General features: G+C 47.8%; 2 protein-coding genes across 6 annotated transcripts in view; one reads left to right on the top strand and one right to left on the bottom strand.

The window, feature by feature from the left end:
* Window positions 1–20,418, top strand: part of Spire1 (spire type actin nucleation factor 1) — a 103,583-nt gene that overhangs the window by 62,665 nt on the left and 20,500 nt on the right. For 4 of the 5 annotated variants that reach the window (XM_021265277.2, XM_021265275.2, XM_021265276.2 and 1 more), the window contains exons 5-8: window positions 5,219–5,296; window positions 7,374–7,538; window positions 13,422–13,508; window positions 14,525–14,654. In XM_021265277.2, coding sequence (XP_021120936.2) covers window positions 5,219–5,296; window positions 7,374–7,538; window positions 13,422–13,508; window positions 14,525–14,654 — 460 coding nt within the window. The remainder of the gene's footprint in view (window positions 1–5,218; window positions 5,297–7,373; window positions 7,539–13,421; window positions 13,509–14,524; window positions 14,655–20,418) is intronic. The other variant, XM_021265274.2, reaches the window with a different exon arrangement.
* The window catches only part of Prelid3a (PRELI domain containing 3A), a 53,946-nt gene continuing 34,411 nt past the window's right edge, over window positions 884–20,418 (bottom strand). The window contains exons 6-7 of the mRNA XM_087195097.1: window positions 18,028–18,080; window positions 884–15,924 (exon numbers count right to left, since the gene is read on the bottom strand). Of these exons, the coding sequence (XP_087051223.1) occupies window positions 15,909–15,924; window positions 18,028–18,080 (69 nt within the window). The 3' untranslated portion in view covers window positions 884–15,908. The remainder of the gene's footprint in view (window positions 15,925–18,027; window positions 18,081–20,418) is intronic.

Genomic DNA, 20,418 nt, shown 5'->3' with positions numbered 1-20,418 from the left:
TTCCCGTCCTCTCTCTGGTTCCTCATCTGTGTAAGAGTTTGTGGCAAGTTCGATGAAAAGTCAGAACAGGAGCCAGGCTTTGCTGCCTCTGATTACTCTTAACATGCACTTCAAAAAAGGGCCAGGAGCGGCCTGCTGTGTCTCCTGCCCCCTGTGTCACCCTGGGGCCCCTGTCCTGAGATGCTGCTGGCTCTGTCACACACCCCCGTCCACCCTTCAGAGCAGACTGCGCTCAGGGCACGGGGACTCGCGAGACAGCAGAGCACCCACCGGCGCCCTGACGGGCCCTGGACTGGCGCTGACTGGGAAGTGGGGCCCGAGTCCTTGTACTGCCAGTGTCCAGCCCATGGGAATTCTTTTATTTTAATTTTTTTCTCTTTTTATTTTATTGGTGAGGATTATTTTAACCAACAGCACTGGGTTCATCTGAAATGAGCTTCGGATCTTCACTTTTTTCATGACCTGTAAGATTCATGACCTGTAAGATTATAAGATTCCATAATGGAAACATCTGTGAAACAGCAGGTTATATCTGACTTCTTATTCTAAATTTTCTCTTTAAAATGCATGTATTTCTATTGGACAAGTATGCTTATTACTACATTTTACTTAAAAGTTATAAATTTTTAAAAAAAAGTCATAACCGTTTAAGCATTTCTAAAATTCTTAGTTTTACCCGAGTTACTTTGCTTTCTTTTCAGCTGATTGTTCAGTCACCCATTTGAATGAATAACTGTATAAAGCTGATGGAATTCTTTTTTTTTGGTACTGAGGATCGAACTCGGGTCCTTCTGCTTGCAAGGCAGGCGGCAAAACCGCTGAGCTAAATCCCCGGCCCAAGCTGATGGAATTTTGATCATTTCAGCAAAATGTATTAAGTATCTTCTTTTTTTTTTTTTTTTTTTTTTGGTACGAGGGATCGAACTTGGGACCTTGCGCTTGCAAGGCAGACGGCGGCACCAACACTGAGCTAAATCCCCGGCCCAGTATCTTTATTTCTTCAAAGAGTACTCATACTCAGGATTCAATTTGAATTACTGGTTGGATTCATTTGTTACCTCCTCCCTGTCCCAGCCCCTCACAAGTGCTGAATATGTACTTCTTGGCCATAATTCTCTTAAGTGAAATGACAGTGGTGTTGAATTAAATATTGATTTTTTAAAAAAATACATAGCACAAAGATTTTTAAATTTTTTCTATATTTTTGTCCTTATATATTTCAGTTCCTTTTATCATCACAGTGAGCAATTTTGTCTTAAAATTTTTAATATTAGCCTTTGTTATTTAATGTATAATTCTGCACAATTCTGGTTGAACTTTTCTTTTTTTTTTTTGGTACCGGGGATCGAACTTGGGACTTTGCACTTGCGAGGCAAACCGCAGCACCACTGAGCTACATCCCTGGCCCAATTCTGGTTGAATTTTAAGAAAATACAATTATAAGGACATACATTTTTAAACTACTTAGTTATTTTGATTTTAAACTTAAAAAGTATAAATTAGATTATGACAATGTTATGAAAAACTTAATGTTGAATTATTCATCTTTGCCTTCTGTCATACTGAGAAATAAATTGGAATTTTTTGGTCTTTCATTTTTTTGAATTTTTTAAAGTTGTCCTATGGAAGGGAATTGATTTCCCTCTGCTAATGCTAGTAGCTAAAGCTGTTTAAGAATAGATGAATCTGGGCTGGGGATTTAGCTCAGTGGCACTGCACCTGCCTTGCAAGTGCAAGGTCCTGAGTTCAATCCCTAGTACCGCAAAAAAAAAAAAAAAAGAATAGATGAATCTAAATCTAGCATCTGATATCCAGATGTTTAGACAATCTTTTACATGTGACCTTGTTCTAAAGCGCACCAGTCCAAGTCTCATCTTAAATTTAATAAAATCCTAAGGTGGGGAGATGACTTCCACATGCAGATCAGAGTTAATTTGCCTTCCTCTGTAATATTTTAACAGATATTGAAATTACGCAGTAAGGAAATGGAGTGAAAATAAGCATGGCTTGTTAGGAATTTTTCGGAGGGCATATTTGAGTATATTTTAGGCTATATCATCAAAATAACCACTGGGAAACTTTAGTAAGCAACTTACATCATTTCAATTAGTCTTGTGCAAAAAATATCACAACTTTAAGTGAAATCTTTGAGCTCCACTGATCTTAAACCATTGCCAAAGTATCTCAGGTCAGTGGAAGGCTCTGCCTGCCTGTGTGGTGACAGAACCCACTGCCAGATGTCTGGGTGTGGCCGCCGTTGCCTGGCGTAATCAGATGCCCCGGTTGGAACTCTGTCCCCTCTCTCCTGCCTGTCTCTTCTGTTTGACCTTTATTTCTATTGAGTCTGCATGTGTCTGCAGAACGCTTGCTCACGGGCAGAATCACAGCGCCTCTGCAGCCAAGTGTCACTGCCGTTCGCACCACCATCCCCATTAAAGTTTCCCAAGGGCATTTACAGAATGGATGGATGTGGAGGGGCTCTCCTCAGACTGTGCACTGGGCGGAAACAGACAAACCATGTCCTTGAAGTACAAGCGAGATTTAACGAAAGCAGGGCACTTGTGTGTGAGTGCACAGGACTTCAGGCGATGCTGCACGTGTGATGAACCTTGATTCAGCGAGGAGGTCGGATTTGTGCTCAGGACGCCAGGAGCTGGACTGCTGGCATCGGGCAGCCTGTCTGCTGGGCTGCTACATTTATGCAAGCGAAAAGGAAAAAATTCACTCAGAAGCTAAAATAGAATCGACAGGAGTTTGTCTCCAAAATCAGAAAAATCTGTAATTTACTTTCAAATAGCTCATTTGCTTTTTCTCTTAACAAAACCCCCTGAGCTTTCTAGTCACATATTTGATCCAGCTTGTTCAGTTCTGGTATTTATAGATTCTCAACAATTCTACACTGATTTGTTGCTGAGTTAGGATTTGGTTCCATGATGACACTAGACAGCGGTATCATTTGGTAAAAACAGACTCGTTAAGATTAAAATATTCTGTGGGGGAGTAAAAGTGCTCGCAGCCAAACCCTCATGGGTTTTCATTGTGTGTGGCATCTACCGCCTACTGCATCTCAATGTGAGCTGGTCCCGCTGTGTCGGTATTATTTAGGTAATAGCAACAAAACTGTAAAGGTGGTTACTACTCTCTGCAACCCACAGATGAGGAAGTCAGTGGAGGACTAGAGCAGCCCAGAACAACACCTCGGGAATACAGTTTGCGCTGTTGTTCAGAAAAATAAAGAAGCTGGACTTTCTTGGGTCACTCCTTTAACTTATCCTCAATACCATGTGGGACAGATAGCTCCTCGGTAGTGGGGAGTGAGGATTTGATCCTAGCCCTGGGAAAGGCAGAGATGTGTGAAGGCCCTGTGCAGCCCAGCTGTGTTCGGGAAGCACAAAAATTAAGGTCAAATGGAAGAGGGGCCATGCTGTAGCGGCTTGGAAGCGAGAAAGTCTGGGTTGAATCTCTCTGTTGCTTTTCATGCTGTTCCATCAAAGGACCATAAGACATCCACGTGGAAGTGTGAACACATATTTCTGAGCTTATGCTGATAAATGAAATCATGGCTTTGAGTCACAAATGACAGACTTGCTCAGAGTAGCATGGGAAGGGATGGAGAAAGGGTTTTGGCTCCTATGACTGGGAAGTCCCAGGGCCCGGCTGGCTTGGACATTGCTGCTGCTAGGACCTCTGCCCCAGCCAGCACAGGGCCCACAGTCTGCAGCTGCACCAGAAGTCTCTTCTGCAGATCAGGGTCCCGGAGTGAGGGCCGGATGTTCCATCTTGGGAACAGAGGGGGCTGTGTCCTCACCCTGGGGAGTTGGGAGGTAGTTGAGCCATAGGAAGCGTCACCGAGAAAACACACATCTGCATCACGTGAAGGAGGGGAGATGAGTAGGCCAGAACAGCTACCCCAAAGCCTGCTGGGTTTCTGGAGGCCATTGGAATTGTTCACAGCTTTGTAAACATACAAAGATGAGCGCTCTCTGCAGTTCCAGCCTTTTTCAGGTCCTTGCTTTCCGGGTGGTGAGGAACCTGGACAGCTCACTGTGGGTGATGGCGCACAGGCCGGAAGCGTGTGGCTGCAGGCACGGGGGCTGGCCTGCCCTGCCCTCCACTTGGGCCGGCTGGTGGGCTTGTCCAGCCCTGTAATTACTTCACTTCTTCTCCAGGGTATTCGGGATGCATTCCTCTTCCCTCTTAATTGTAGTAATAATTTCACCCCCAATGGCTGAGTGCCGCTTTAACTGTTGGCTTGGATGGGAGCTGGGCTGGGTGTCTCGTACCTGGAGAGCTGTGTTGCTGTGGGGCACAGATCAGGTCTCCCCCCAGCTGCCCAGGGCATTAGGGATTTGAAGGAGAAGATGCAGATTTCCTTCTGCTGAAAAGATCTAGGCATTAAGCCCTCGTGGTTGAAGGCGTCCTCGTTGGATTACTGGCCAGGCGCAGTCACAGGGAGGTCTCTCCTGGGTGGAGGTGAGCTAAAGCCATAGGAAGAAAAATGGGATGTGTGTGTCCAGTACATACTGTTTTCTTTTTGTTTTGCAAGAAGACTTGAACTTTTTTTTTTTTGGTACTGGGGACTGAAATCAGGACCTTGCGCTTGTGAGGCAGGGGACAGAACCACTGAGCTTAATCCCCGGCCCGACTTGAACTATTTTTGATGATAAGAGTAAATGGTAGAAAGTGAAAAATAAGGTGTTCTATCAGTTAGAATTTGTTCACTGACTTGAAACTGGAAGGTGCCACAGCTTGTGTTCGCTCCTGAAGATGTGTTGGGAAGTCTGGAGAACACCAGTGCTGGGAATCACCATGCTGATGATGAGGCCACAGAGAAGAGGACTGCAGGATGGGTTGGCGCACTCAGGAAGGGCAGGAGGCATCGCCCGAGCGCCGAGGGAGGAGGCGGCGGGGATGCAGAAGCCTGTGGTAGAAACATGGTGTGTGAAGGGCCTGCAGTGCGATCAGTGAGGGCCTGGATGTGGGGTGAGGGAGATGGTGCTGGCAGGGATGCTGTGGCCAAAGTCAGCCCAGGACCACCTCAGTCCATCCCTGCACAGACGCCTGAGTGGCCCAGCTTTAGCATTCAGAGGCGTCTCCTTCAGTGCTACGTCGCTACGTCTGTGTTCAGCCTGAAGACATCTGCTGGGAGTTTTCCTTTCAGCTTATATTTCAAGTGATAGTGCTTTCATGCCTGTTCTCTTTTTATTTCTCCTGGCAGAACCTTAAGAAGATCCAGGAAATGGACCAGAGTGATGAGTCCCACGCCGACCTGGAGGAGCTGAAGAACGCGGACTGGGTGAGGTGCCAGTGTCCTGCCCGGCCTGGTGGCTGCCATAGGGCGATGCCTCACAGGTGCTCTTACTGAGGACTGCAGTAGGAATTGGCAGAGAAATCTGAGTGCTTAGTCTTGGATGCTGGGAAATATCCAGTCCCATTTTTAAAACTTTCTTATTTTATTAGAGCCACCCAGTGTCTCTGGGAATTTTGGTATTTCAGGTATTAGCATTTGTAATTATTTTAATATCTTTGCATACTCTTGTGTGTACTTGAGGTAAAGCTGTATTTTTCAGAAGGAAACATGGAACTAGTGTGCTACATTTGTCTGGCCAAGGGCCCGGAGCTTCACCAAGGACCTGGGGCTCCGGGTGAAATGTATGGGGGTCTCCAGCTTCAGGGCTGCGGGGCCGAGGAGACAGGCCTGTAGGGCAGGTGATTGTGAGCTATGCGTGTGACACTCTTCCACATTGGACTAGGTCCTGGTGACCCTGAGAGGCGTGATCCTTGCACAAGCCCAGAGCTGGTTGGCATGAGAGCCTCGGGGACAGGACAGTGACTGTGGCGAAGTGTCAGATGGGGCTGTTAGGAATCAGGGACTTCTTAGGCTCAGAATACCAGATCCGTGATGATGTCACATACTGAGGGAGTCCAGAGTAGGCGCAGGCTTGAGGACGCAGACAGGCCACTCTGGACCACATTAGATGTTCATTGTTTGCCACATTCTCTTCCCTTCTCCGCTGAGGTGTAATACAGGGACAAGCTCCCCACGTTAAAACCTGGGTTAATGCACAAGGCTCTGGGTTCAACCCCAGTACCGCAAAGAAAAGAAACAAATTTATAGTCTGATAAGTTTTGACACATGAGTGTGTACACAGTGACACATGCATGGGCACACACTAACAGATATATCAGTTTATTCATCCATTCATGTATTGATTTGATTTATTTCCTGTTTGCAGTATTCTTAATTTATTGATGCATATATTTACTGAGATACTCTGATGTTAATTGAGATCGTTCAAGAGTAACATTAAAAAACCAGTTGCAGGGGCAGGGATTTAGCTCAGTGTTTCCACCTCCTGCCTTGCAAGCTCTAGGTCCCTCCTCAGTACCCACCCCAAAAAAACCTTGCATTGAATTTTCAGCTACAGTTGTCATCTTACAGTAATGTTGATTATCAGTTTACTTTTGCGTAGACTGCTCTGATAATGTTACTCATCTTAACTAATAGCATTCTTTTTTACCACTCTCCCTAGTCACTGAAGCCAGAAAATTGAAAGTTAGCAAAGCTAGGCATGGTGGTGCATGCTTGTAATCACAGCACTTGGGAGGCTAAGGCAGGAGGATCTCTGTGAATTCGAGACTAGCCCTGGCTGCATAAGAAGTTCAAGGCAGTCTGAACTACACAGTGAGACCCTGTCACAAAAACAAAACAAAACAGGACCAGGGGTTTAGCTCAGTGGTGCCATGCCTGCCTCGCAAGTGCAAGGTCTTGAGTTTGATCCCCGGTACTAGAAGAAACAAACAAACCAAAAGAAAAAACCAAAACAATCCCCAAAAGTTAGCAAATAGCTAGTATAGTAGAACTGTCATTTCTTACTAGAATTTTCTGTTCTTTCTTTTCTGGTACCAGGGCTTGAACTCAGGACCTTGGACTTGTGAGGCAGGCATGGTGCCACTGAGCTAAATCCCCAGGCCTAGCATTTCTCCTTGACATTCACTACTGTGCTAGTGTGCTCACCCAGGAGGACTGTACCAGTGTGCTCACCCTTCCTGAGGCCGGGCCAGCTCATAGGCTCTGACAGCCTGTGTTTCCTTCACTGTTTGCCCAGCACCCCAGTCCACCTCCCCAGTGTCATGGTGTGAGACAGAAACCCAGCAGGCTGGGGCACAGGCAGTGCCAGGCGGGGCACAGATGTGTGAGCCGTGAACCAGGACCCCCGGCACCGAGGCTGGGCCTTCTCCGCAGACCTTGCACTTCTCTCAGTGCAGGCCGGGCCCTTCCAGTGTGTGTTCCCTGGGCTTCTGCTCTGTGTGACCTCAGGGTCCAGAGCCCCCCAGCCAGGTGCTCACTGACTCTCCCCCGTGACTCTCAGGCGCGTTTCTGGGTCCAGGTGATGAGGGACTTGCGCAACGGGGTGAAGCTGAAGAAGGTGCAGGAGCGGCAGTACAGCCCGCTGCCCATCGAGTACCAGCTCACACCCTACGAGATGCTGATGGAGGACATCCGCTGCCGGCGCTACACCCTTCGGAGAGTGATGGTGAGCGGGGCGGGGGCTCGGCTCTTCTCTGCGCTGTTGCAGAAGTATTTCTTCCGGTAACAGCCATAATTGATTATTTGGAAAATACATTAAGCTCAAAGAAGGAAAGTTACAAACATGTCCTTCCACCACCCAAAGAGAAATTGGTGACCATCTTGGGTCTAACTCTCAGTCGTTTGCACCGTGCATTTTATTTGGATAAAACGAGCTAATTTTGTTTTGTAACCAGTTATTTTTGTTCAACATTTTGTAAGTATTTTTTCCATGGCATTATATTCAACCTGACTTTAAAGGGTTGCTACTGGAGACCGCTGCAGTGGATCCCGATCTGCTACGACACATGGTGAGAAGAAAGACATAAAGACAGAGTTAAAGAAGCAGAGACCGGGAGCAGGATGACCAGTGCTTGAGCAGTCAGCAGCTTGAGCAAGCAAAGGCCCTGAACACCCAGAGCCGTTGATATTTATTGGTGACATCATAGTTAGATTGAGGTAAAGGGGCTATGTGTTGTTGCTATGGATACGTTGCTGATGCAGGCAAGGCTTGTAAAGGAAGAGAGAAATTGTTCTTGAGTTAGGAATAGAACAGACAAAATACAGGTTCAGGTTAATAATTAACCTTGTCTTTTTAGTAAAGGTTTTAATTCTGGGAATGGAATTTGGGTGTGAGTCACTCTCACCTCAGTACGTAGGCTTCGGCCAGACTCGCTTTTTGGAACAAGCCAATTGCAGGGTTAATTCTTTGCAGCCTGCACTCTTACAACCTCCTGTGGGCATGGTGGATCGGGTGGTCCCCACAAGCTGCATCTTTTCTAGCTTTTGGCTCCACTGAGTTCACTGCATGACTCACGCGCCTGCATGTGGTCACTAGCAGCCTGGCTCATGCGTCCACCTGCAGGTCTACCTAGCCACCACGATGGCCTTGAGCTGAGACCAGAAGCAGAGCATGCCAGTCCCCCACATGGCCTGGAGGTGCCCCTGCTGTGACTGGCACCTGCTCCCCTGCAGACGGGCAGAGCAGAGTGTGTGAGGTGCTGCCCGGTTGGACTCCTGGACTGCAGCGTGTGGCTGCAGCCCTGTTCCTGTCACAGCCATCTCTGCCCGGGGGTCCAGCTGTCCATGAGTGCTTGCCCAGTGCACACGAGGGCCTGGGTTCATCCCTGAGGCCATGCATGGACACACTCACACATGTGCATGCACAGCCCCCCCCCCCACAGACACACACAGGACAGATTCCACAAACACACGGAGAAACACATGTCCGAGTGCTGCTGTCTCAGGAAGCTGGGTCTCCAGTACCTCGGCAGCAACATAAGCCGTCTGCTACCTTGAACAAGAAGAAGGGCTGTCTGGGACGCTTGGGGTGGCTTCAGAGTGACAGGGCCTCTGTGGGCCTCTGTGCCCCAACAGTGTCTCCATCGTTGATGTGGTAGTTGCCTCTGGCTGCAGCTGGCCATGCTTCTGCAAGAGTTTTGTTCTGTGTTTATATGCTCATTGTAGAGAGACGTGGATGAATGCAGGTGTCCTGAGAGTCTGGACCAGGCCCAGTCTCCTGTTGATTCACTCATTTAAGGATAGGTGTTAGACAATCACTTTATACCCAGAGTCACACGTACTGTTTTATAGTCCTGTTCACTCCATAAACACTGAATGTAGATACTGTGTGTGTATGAGTGTGTGTGTGTGTGTGTGTGTGTGTGTGTGTCTGGAGTATAGTACAGTGGACCCTTGACTTAAGAACTCAATTTATTCATGAGGGCTGATTGTAACTCACGTTGGTCAGCTGAAAACCTCAGGCTCCTCCACACAGCCTTCAGAGTCTCTCTCCTGCACACAGGCGGATCTCAGTGTCCTTAGACGTCGGCCCAGGATTTCTCAACCCCACACAGGAAAGGACGCTGTCATGTTCCTCCCACAACTCTGTATCTGAGACCACCTGGGAGCTGGCGTTTGGGTCTGTTAGGGTTTGTGTCTAGGTGTCCCCTCAAAGCCTCATGCGGTCTTAGTTGGGCTTTTTCAAAGGTGGCTGAATCTAGAGTGTGTGATTCATGCTGCAATGGTAAGCCCGAGGGCACTAGGATTAAGGGTGTGAGTGGTATCCACCCTAAGTCATTTTCATAAGATAAAAGAGGCTGGAAGACTGTTAAGGCCCCCTTGTTGCTTTTTTTTTTTTTTGGTACTGGGGATCGAACTCGAACTCGGGACCTTATGCTTGCAAAGCAGGCAGTGGAACCACTGAGCTAAATCCCAGCCCACCCCTTTGTTGCTTTTGCTACTGTGTGGGCACCATGAACTCTTTCTCCTCTGCAGTGCCTCTCTGGCATGTGCCAGGGGCTCTCTGCCACAGAGCCAGCTAATTATGGACTGAAACCTCTACAAACTGTGAGCCAAATAAACCTTTCCCCTTTTTAACTTTGGGTGTCGGGTGTTTTGTCTCAGCAATGAGAGAAAAGTTACTAAATGTGTATCTGAGACCTTCTGGGAACACAAGCAGCTGGCATTAGCGTTGTAACTCAAGACTTTGGTCCTAAGTTAAAACTAAAATTCCGGTCATAACCCAAGTTGTTCATGTGTCAAGCTGGTCGTAACTCAAGGATCCATTGTATTTCCGTGTACCCTGACAGCAGAAGCATTTGAATAAAAAGTAGAATGTGAGGGCTGGGGATTTAGCTCAGTGGTTTCGCTGCCTGCTGTGCAAGTGCAAGGACCCGAGTTTGATCCCCGGTACCAAAAAAAAAAAAAAAAGATAAACTTCTATGCTGGTGAGATGAATAGATCAAAGTAATGCACATTTAAAATTTTATTACATTTTGCCAGTTTTCTCTCCAGAGGGTTGTATCAGTTGATACATGGGCAGCAGTTTACTATGTTGCCAGAACTGGGCGACGTTATCTTTTGCAAAAATGGCCGCTTATTAGAACATCATCCGCCTGGCTGGGAGAACATTTAACATGATTCTCAAGTGATTTTTCTCTTTAGCCAGAAGGAATTGTTCGAACATTCATGTAGGTAAGCCAAGCTTGGTGAAAGTGTGTATTTATTGTATGCAGAGTTTTCTGGTGTCGGTTTTATGTTTCTTTTGCATTTCCTTTCCTATTTCTGATCTTTTCTCTTGATTTGTAATTACTTTATATAGAGAGGAATTTGGATCAATGTTGGAAGATATTTTTCTTTTAATAAAAGGAAACTTTTTGAAGTTAGGTTAGGGACCCGGCATCAGTCAATAAACTATAGTTCGACTTTGTACATTTTTACTGTGGTCTTATGTCATCATTAGTGAATCTGCTTTATTTAAGATAAAAATAGAAAGCAAAGACTATTTTTTCAACAGTCAAGTTATTTAACCCTTTTGTTTGTTGAAGTCTGAGTTTTAGAATACAGGTGAGCTTACCGTTACATACTGGACAGTATTATTAGTGATATGTTGCTTGCCACAGTATATTTAGGTGTAAGTGGTACCTTTTTTTTTTGGTACTGGGGATCGAACTCAGGACCTTGCGCTTGCTTGCGAGGCAGGCGGCGGAACCACTGAGCTAAATCCCTGGCCCAGTGGTACATTTTTTAAATGTGAAGGTTGTAGGTAGGAACTGAAGGTAAAGATGCAGCAGCGTTGGGGCTGGAGATTTAGCTCAGTGGTTTCGCGTCCTGCCCCGCAAGCACAAGGACCTGAGTTTGATCCCCGGTACTGAAAAAAAAAAAAAAGATGCAGCAGCGTCTCTGCTTTGTGGCAGCCCTTGTTTTCCTCCCTGTGTCTCTGTCTGGTGTCTCTGCACCCCCCAGGACACGCATCCCCGAGCCACCACCCTTCAGGGCTGGGTGGTCCCGGGAGCTGCTGGTGGAGGTCTGCTCCCTTGGGGAGGTGCTCTGGTGCCAGTCCGTAAGCTGAGTTTTGTTACTTCATATATACAGCTAGTTCATTCAAACCTCGGTTTTAAAAAAATCTTACTCGTCAATATAATCCTACCTGCTAATTTCAAAAAGAAATACTTTCACAGAGTAAATGCCAGCCATTTTCACAATGCTCCATTTATGCCTGAATTCTCTGCTGAGGTGTTTTTAGTTGAATCCTGAGGTTTGGCTGCATAGCTGTCCCATGTAATTGTGCATGTCTGTGGTACTGCTTGTAGTAATTGAATGGCTTAGCTATATTGGATATTGATTAGAATATTAAGTTATAGAGAGATAAAACATTTCAGTGAATTTTTTTCCAAAATGTTTGAGTGAAATGTAAATTTTATTTCAGGTAACGGAATATCCTTTAAAAATGCAGATGTAGAGCCAGGTGTAGCAGTGCACGCCTGTAATCCTAGCACTTGGGAGGTTGAGGCAGGAGGATCACTGTGAGTTCAGGGCCAGCCTGAACTACATAGCGAGACCCTGTCTCAAAAAGCCAAAACAAACAGATAAACGAAAAACCAAAACAGATGTAGAAACTTACGTCTTTTTTTTTTTGTGGGGGTGGTGGGGTGGTGGTGATCGAACTTGGGTCCTTGTGCTTTTGAGACAGGTGGTGGAACCACTGAGCTAAATCCCCGGCCCGAAACATACATCTTTTAGTTATAGTTGTATTTATTGTAAGCCACAGATTTTTAAATTCAAATAAAAGTTGGCAGAAAATTTGGTTAATTTGCTTCCAACTACACAACAAGTTAGGTAATTGAATAATCTGTCCTGGTAAGCGACATGGTTGTCTCTCAGACTCATGTGTTTGCAGATCTGTTACTAAGTTTCCTTTTATTTGTTTAACTTTAAATCTAGCTACCTAAAAAGTGTTACTTAGAAACAAGGTGGAATTCAGGGCACTGTTTTAAAATATTCAGAGAAGAGGGAATGCGCTTGTGTGTTCCTGTCTTGCCTATCCAGGCTGCTCTGGAGTTTCTGTCACCGCCGGGCTGCTGTGCGTCCACAGCCCTCGTGGGAGCCGCCTACCTCAGATCCCAGTGCGCCCGCAGTGCCCTGCTGTGTGAGGCACCTCCTTCCCCACTCCCGCTCCTGCTGGGGCTGGGCACTCAGCCTGTGTGGAGCTCAGCCCTCTCCCCATGCACGCTCAGCCCTGTGGGGATGTGGGGATGTTAGAGTGACGGTGCTCAGGGCAGCCGAGGGGCCTGTCCGTGATAGGAGGTGAGACTGCACTGCGCTGTGCAGAGGGACCTTCAGTCTTGCGCCGGTGGTGGCACCAGCCTCAGCCTCAGCTCTGTGTTGGTCCAGCTGCTGCAGAGCAACAGCATCAGGTGCTGGCTGGCGTGGGCGGCGTCCCTCCTGCCCATAAGCAGGGCACCTGGCCGCCAGCGGCCGCAGTTCTGCTCTGCTTTGCTCAAGCTGGACCCGGACACAAATCTGTCCCCGGCCACGACTGTGCTGCGTGGGTGGCAGCAGGTAGGCAGGGGCTTTTTGTGGCTTTCTGGGTATTTTTTTGTGTTTCTAAAAAAATTCTTTTAACACATGGCTGTAAGAGGAGAGGCCATCAGAGCAGAAGCAGAGCAGGCAGGGCTGCACAGTCACTATCCTCTGCTCACACTGCACTCTGGAGAGCCAGGAAGAGCCAGCCCTGCCAGCCCCTTATCACTTGCATCTTCCGTTTCACAAGGATGGAAGCTGGGCATGAGGGCCTTGTCCGTTATGAAACACTTGGTAAATGCGGGTTATTTATTCCACTCCCCGTCTCAACGTAGGGCATTTTTTGTTGGAAGGAATGTGTTGTGTAGAATTCCCCAGAACGATGGAACTGCACTGAACTCGAATTTTCTTTAATCCACAGCTGTTTTCGCTCTTCTTCTCCACGTCCTTGGTGGAACGAGATGACACCGCATGCATTCTGTGACCACAGAGAGGACAGCTGAGGTACTCCAAAGTCGTGAGACCCACCTGCCTTTGTGTCCCCTAGGTGAATGGTGACATTCCCCCTCGGCTGAGGAAGAGTGCCCACGAAATCATCCTGGACTTCATCCGGTCCCGGCCGCCTCTCAATCCGGTACGTGGTGTGACGCATTGTCCTCTAGGGCTCGGGCTGTGCTCCCTTTTCCACGGACCATCAAGCCCACCTGTGCGCTACATCATTAGGTCAGAAAAGACTCGAGATTATCCAGTCCAAGGGTGGTCTCAGGGCATCTGTACCCTGGCCAACCAGGGTAGGTCAGCTTGCAGTCCGGCTGGGCAGCCCCAGAGCAACAGCTGGGCACGGCACCCTGGCGCTTGGGCTGGACCCCTTCAGCCCTCACGGTGCAGTGACAGTGAGCCCACCTACTCTATGCCCGCCCCTGCTAGAGATCATGGACTTGGGGGCTCAAAGCCAGCTTCTCCGAGCTACATCCCCAGACTGTTTTTCTTTTTTGGGGGGAAGGGTCTTGCTAAGTTGCCCCGCTGGCCTTGAACTTGCCACCCTCCTGCCTCAGCTTCCCAGAGCTCTGGGGTGACAGGTGTGTGTCACATGCCTGGCCACTTCCCCTGTTCTTTACACACACACACTTAACAGCCACCTCTCACCAAACCTTTGTACATAAAGTAACAAGAAAAGGACTGCTGTTTCCGTTTTTGTACATCCAAAGCAAAACTAATAACCAGTTTATAAATGCTTTGAAAGAAAGGAAGAAGCCAGCCTGCTCTGGCTCTAAGAAGGCAGGTCTGGTAGGGCCTCTTAGCAGGTTAATCTGCCTTCTCAGCCCTTTCTTTCCTCAAGCAGAGAGTGAGGAGAAGCGTAACCGTCTTCTGAGAAGGCTGCAGCACATTTCCCACAATCCCCAGTTCACAAGTAGCAGTAGCTGAGTATCGTGTGCACGCGGGGGACCCTGTCGCGCAGCATGGAGGCCTTGAAGGTGGCTGCAGTGAACCTGCGGCCCGCAGTGCTAGTAGACACGAGCCTGGTCACTGGAACCCCTGTCACCCAGAGACTTTGCTGCTTGTGACGTGGAAGTGTCAGTGAAGTGCAGCTCGCAGTGCTGGCTGTTGAAGAACAAATGCTCACGTCTTGGCCACTGTGCTCTCTTCAAGGTGTCAGCCAGAAAACTGAAGCCCACCCCTCCACGACCACGCAGCCTCCATGAGAGAATCTTAGAGGAGATCAAGGCTGAAAGGAAGCTGCGGCCTGTCTCAGCCGAGGAGGTCCGCCGGAGCCAGCTAGGTGAGTCTGCAGCACTGCTCGCTCAGGCCGGCAGTGCACGGCGGGTCTGACGGGGTTCTTGTCCCTCGTTCACCTCTGTCTCTGTCTCTCTCACTGCCTCTCACACCCCGCACCCTCTTCATGTGTACTTGAGGTTTGTATTTGAGTTCACAGGACAGGAAACCCTCTCCCTGTCTGATGCCAACAAGTGAGCACACGTGGCACTGTGGGCAGCTCTGCTGGCTTCTAGGCGGGACTCAGGCCAGCCTCTGCCTCTGCACTCACATGCGAGTGTCCTTGAGGACAGGGGTGGGAATCCCTCACCTTCACTCTGAGTTCTGTGGCAGAAGTGAAAAGGGTCGTGGCAGGGTTTCCTGCGTTGTGATGTGTGTACAGAGGTCAGGGGTTGTGTTTCAGAAACACAGATGGTGGTGTAGTGTTCCCCTCCCCATGTCCGTCATCTTAGTGGTGGGTGTCACTTGAGCATATGACCGCTCTTGCCTTTATGCTGTTTTTAATAATTATAGTAATGCGTACTGTAAACATGCATTGGTTTCTGTTTATGGCAAGACCCTGATGTGAGGTGTCTCTAAGCTCTCCTCCGATTTCTAAGATTAAAGATGTCCCAAGAAGTGGGAAAAGCATCGTCTGCAAACAGAAGACAGAGGCAGCTGAGCAGGACGGAGGCCTCAGCTCTGTGTTGGCACTCAGTGTCTCTGCGGGTTCTCTGAGCAGCCGGATCCTCCCGGGTGTGGCTTCCACCCCAAGCACAGAGCTCTGAATGTGAAGACCCACACACCACCATCCGCCACAGGACAGGTGGACAGACTGTCCTGGCTGCTGCTCGGTAGCTTCTGACCATGCCTGGCAGCCGGGCCCTGTGAGTGTGGCTTTCTGGTCTGTCCCACCTCCTGTCACCATGGCCCCTGATGGCACCCCTGCTTCTGACACCCCAGAGCAGTGTCCCAAGTTCGACCCCAGCCCTCCCGTGACGCTGGGACCTCTGGGCTGGCCAGGCCGCGCCAGTCTTGTCATTGTGTCCCTAGCACAGGGCTGGGTTGGACAGAGCTCTCCCGTAGGTGTGAGAGCAATTAACTGTGTGTCTGGTTGCAAAGCTGCCCACCCCTCTCTGGTCTGTATAGCAGCAAGTTCCTCAGGCATGCCAGGGCCAAGTCCATGTGAGTGTTGATCTGCCTGTGAGCCCAGATGTGTGAGCTTTCCCTGGAGTTCTGCAGTCCACAGGGGGCTCCTTTCAGTGACGGGACATGGCTTTCCTCACAAGTGCAAGATCCTGCATGAAAAACAAGGACATGGTGCTGAAGATGATTGTTTCAGACTACGTTTAAGAAAGAAGAATTCCTACGTCATGAGAAAGAATAACGGGAGTAGTAGAAGGGACTTCAGCAAAACTCTGAGCTGGAAAAGGTGTGTTTCCATGAGCAGAATTTGCTCTGGGTCATAGGCATAAAGCGGGACTGGCTCAGGACTGGACGTCAGGGGATGTCACCACTGACACAGACGCTAGAAGAGCAAGACCAGCGTGTGATGTGTGGCCAGTGGTAGGTGATATCAGGTTTCTGGTTCCGTCTGGTTCCTTAATGCTTCCAATAGCGTTTGGGAAGTTTTTGGTCCATCAGTCTTTATACCAGCAACTGGGGATGCATTGAGAAGTGAGGGACAGGCCCTGTTCCCAACGTGCTTCCAGGCACTGTGGTGCCACGCATGCCTATGCTGTGCGGGATTTGAGTGAACATTCACATCAGACAGCCAAACTGCATGGCATGATCAAAAGTTACTGTGGGTAGTTAAATCTTTAAAATCACTATAGTAAAAGACATTGTTGAAGATGGCAGCATGGTGAGCAGCAGAGAAAAAGCCTCTCCAAGATTTGGTGTCCTGACACTGGAATATAGCAGCTCGAGGAGAAGAAGGAGAGAAGTGGGTCCCTGGGACCCCGGAAGGATCTGAGGTGAGAACTGAAGTCTACAGGCAGAGTGAAGAGAGAGACTTTAAATGAAAAGGAGGGTGGTACCAAGCAGCACCCTCTCCCAGAGCCTAGACTCTCAGCGAAGGAACAGTAGGCCAAACCTGCAGATGCGTGATGACTGCGGGCAACCCCAGAGGCCTCTGTGGAAAACGTACCAGTGGAAAGGAGCAGTGGACACACCACACTGCAGTGGCCGGTGAGTTATCCAGGTTCAGGCCTCACCCAGGAGAGGGTGATTAGCCAGTACTCATCTTGGAGAGGCACCAACTGAGGTTGGAACTCAGAACAGCTATGAGTGGACTCCCATCTAGTAGCTCCCAGTGCCTCAGTGTGGGTGCTGAGTTCAAGTCACCAGAAGGTCAGGGAGTAGAGTTCAAGGTGGCAGGAGACACATAGACTGTTGTAGGCTCAAGGAATCTGGTTCCAGCCTCATAGCCAGAAACCAGCCTGAACATCAGAGGAACAAAAGGGGTAGCTGGCTGGGATTCTCCACTGCCTCACCATGAAGCTGCAGCTGGCTTGCTGAGATTAATCAGTTTGGCTCTAGACTCTGTTTGCCCACATTGCCTATCAATGACAGCAGAGACACACCTTGAACTGGACGTTTTTGGGTTTTTTCTCTTTTCCTTTTTTTTCCCGCCTTTTTAGTTCTTGTTTTGTTTTGTTTTGTTTTGTGTTCTCTTGATTGTTCAAACATGGTTTCTAGTTTTTTCTTGTTCTTCTTGTTGTTCTGTTCTGTTCTTGTTTTATTTTTTTCCTTTTCTCTTTCCCACCTGTCTTCTTCATCAGTTTCCCAAAGTTTGTCTTCCAACCTCATTTCTGACCTCTTCCTCTTCTTTTATTTATGTTTTTTACCCCTAGCCCCTTTTAAATCTTCTCCCCCAAGGGTAAAATTGCCATATTAAGGGCTACAGTTTGTCATTTCCTAAGCTGTATTTGATACTATTGTTATTGTTGATTGTAGCACTTTAGCCAAGGTGACATAATTGTGGTAATCAGGTGTTTCTCCTGGTATACCAAGACTGAGATTGCCCAAGGGTCTTAAAAAAAAAAAAAACTACAAAAAACCTACAGGCCAGTGCCAAAGAACTGGCAGCTGGACCAAGTAGGCAGAAACTTCTCATCCCCAGTAAATTGAAGAGGTAGGATGCTGCAACAGACTCAAAACCCAAAAGCCAACTACACCTGGAAGACACTTGTGAGAAGTAGTCATTTCTTAAGGGTTCTGAATACTGGCAAGAAAGCTACTCACCATAAGCAATTTGCAAGCATCAACCCAGGAATCAAACTTTTAAAAAAATAGAAAATGAGAAGACAGTTAAACAAGATACAACCCCTCCCCTCACTTTCAGCTCACCAAAGGCAAACCCAAGGGCAATGAGGTGGAACAGTCTGAAAGCCACTCACCTGGACTCTCTGAAGCGGTAACAGCAGAAGTAACGAAGCAGCTGAATGAGGCTCTAGAAAAAAATCAAAGCAGAAATAATTTCCCAGGTAAGTACAGAGATGGTGACCAGAATGAAAGACATGCTTAGTGACTCTAGAGCAGATATAGATAAAAAATGGAAGAGCTCAGGTACACGATGGAAACCATGAATGCCCAGCATAGGAAACAAATGGAACCCATGAATGTCCAGCATAGGAAAGAAATGGGACCCATGAAACAGATTCAAACAGATATCCAGGAGATTAAAAACTCCATTGAAAATATACACAGCAGAATGAGCCAATATGAGGACAAAATATCAGCTATAGAAGACAGGATTGCAGTTAGTGATCATGAAAAGAGAGATTTCCTAAAAATAGCAAGGGACCTTGAGAAATCAATCCAGCAGCTGCTAGATGATGCAAAGAATATTGATCAGCGTCGATGAAAAAGCAGGAGATAGTGTGAATGACATAAAAAACCTGTTCACAAAAGTAATGGCAGAAAACTTCCCAAATGGGGAAGAAGAATTTGATGTACAGATAAGTGAGGCATACAGGACCCCAGTTAGCCTTGATCAAAAAAAATCTTCTCCAAGGAATATAATAACAGTCAAGATTCCAGAAATTCAACACAAGGACAGAATATTAAAAGCAGTGAGAGAAAAGAAACATCACCTATAAAGGAAAGCCCATCAGAATCACACCAGGCTTCTCAACATAAACTCTCAAGTCAAGGAGAGCTTGGAGTGAAGTATTTCAAGCCCTCAAGGAAAACAGCCTCCAACCCAGACAGATTTTCTCTGCAAAATTATCTTTCAAAAGACATTGTCATTTGCTGCCCAGACAACCCTCCCTCTCACTTCTGACACACTCATCTCGTCGTCCTTGCCACTTTCTGAAGCAGTTCTGGAGTCCTCTTTTCTGAGTGTCTGTAGTTGTGCCATCAATGTCTCAAATTAATTCGAGACATTTCCCTTTTGTGGTCATTTTTACTTTGGGGAGGAGCCAGAAGATGCACAGTGCCAGGTCCAGTGAATGAGGTGGACTAGGACACAGTGTTTGTGTTCTTAAAACCTGTCTTGCCATTGGACGGCACTCGGCAGAGCATTCACTGCACTTCTGGTCACATCTCAAAGCCATGAAAGAGGACTCCAGAATTCTTCACAAAGTGGAGTGAACAATGAATAAATGTGTTTGAAGGGAGGGGGAGGATTTTGAAAGGAGTCACGCAAGTCTTTTACTGTAATAAATTTTTTAAAATGTGCCGAGAATTTAACTCAGTGGTTCCACCGCCTGCCTCGCAAACACAAGTTCCCCAGTTCGATCCCTGGTACCAAAAAAAAAGAAAAAGTAAACTGATCACACCGTACAGCTGTAAAGGAGATCGTCTAAGGGAGAGACAAGGAATCTGTTAAGCAGTGGCAGAGACTCGCATTGCATCTAAGTACCAGACCAGACATTGCCCTTGACTGATAAGAACACTAGAAGATCTGCCGCGTGACAGATGTCTGCGTGAGCAGCACATTCCGTGTGTAGGTACACTCCTGTAGCAGGTCTCAGAGCTTGTCCACTTGCTTGACTGAACTGGAGCTGTGGATTCGAATTGCCCTGTGCTCCCTTCCCAGCCCCTGGCAGCCACCATTCCATTCTTTGAGTCCATGAAGTGGGTGGTTCGGTGCCCATGGGGTTAATTCACGTGGGTTTTGTCTCTGTGGTATAACATCCGTAATGTCTCTTCCATAATGTCCTGAAGTTATCTGTGCTTCACGTTTTGTCTGATTTCCCCATTTTAGAGCCGAGTGGCATTCTGTTGCATGTACCTGCCACATTTTCCTTACCTTCCATCTGTGAGTGGACATTCAGCTTATTTCCACGGCTGCCTGGCATGAACAGTGCTCCAGATGCAGTTTACAGTTTTTGAGTCTTTCCCTGGAAGTGGGGTTGCTGGTCCCGTGGTAGATGCCTTATGTTCTTATTTCTTTGTTTTGTTTTGTTTTTTGGTACTAGGGATCAAACTGAGGACCTTGCGCTTGCCAGACAGGCTGGTGCCACTGAGCTACATCCCAGCCCTTATTTTCTTACTTCCATGGCGCTGCGCCTGTGTTCCCGCAGCAGCGAGGCGTTCAGGGCTCTCCACACTGTGTCAGTACTGGGTGTCTGTGTGTTTTGGGGACAGCCGCCCTGCCTGTGTCTGGTGCCCTCTCCATGTGGGTTTGTGGAGACTTGCATTTTCCTGGTGATCAGTCGACCTCTTGGCCATGTAGACCTCTTCTGTGGAGAGATGTCTGCTCGTTTTAAAGCCAAGCTCCTCATTCTCTCACCACTGAGCTGTAGGAGCTCGTCATGTGCTTTGGGTGTTAGCTCCTGACC

Source organism: Heterocephalus glaber, unplaced genomic scaffold, assembly GCF_053883595.1.
Source record: "Heterocephalus glaber isolate CG9 unplaced genomic scaffold, H.glaber_assembly_v1.0 deba00000331, whole genome shotgun sequence".
Classification (NCBI taxonomy): domain Eukaryota; kingdom Metazoa; phylum Chordata; class Mammalia; order Rodentia; family Bathyergidae; genus Heterocephalus; species Heterocephalus glaber.
This window is presented reverse-complemented; position numbering and strand designations above follow the sequence as displayed.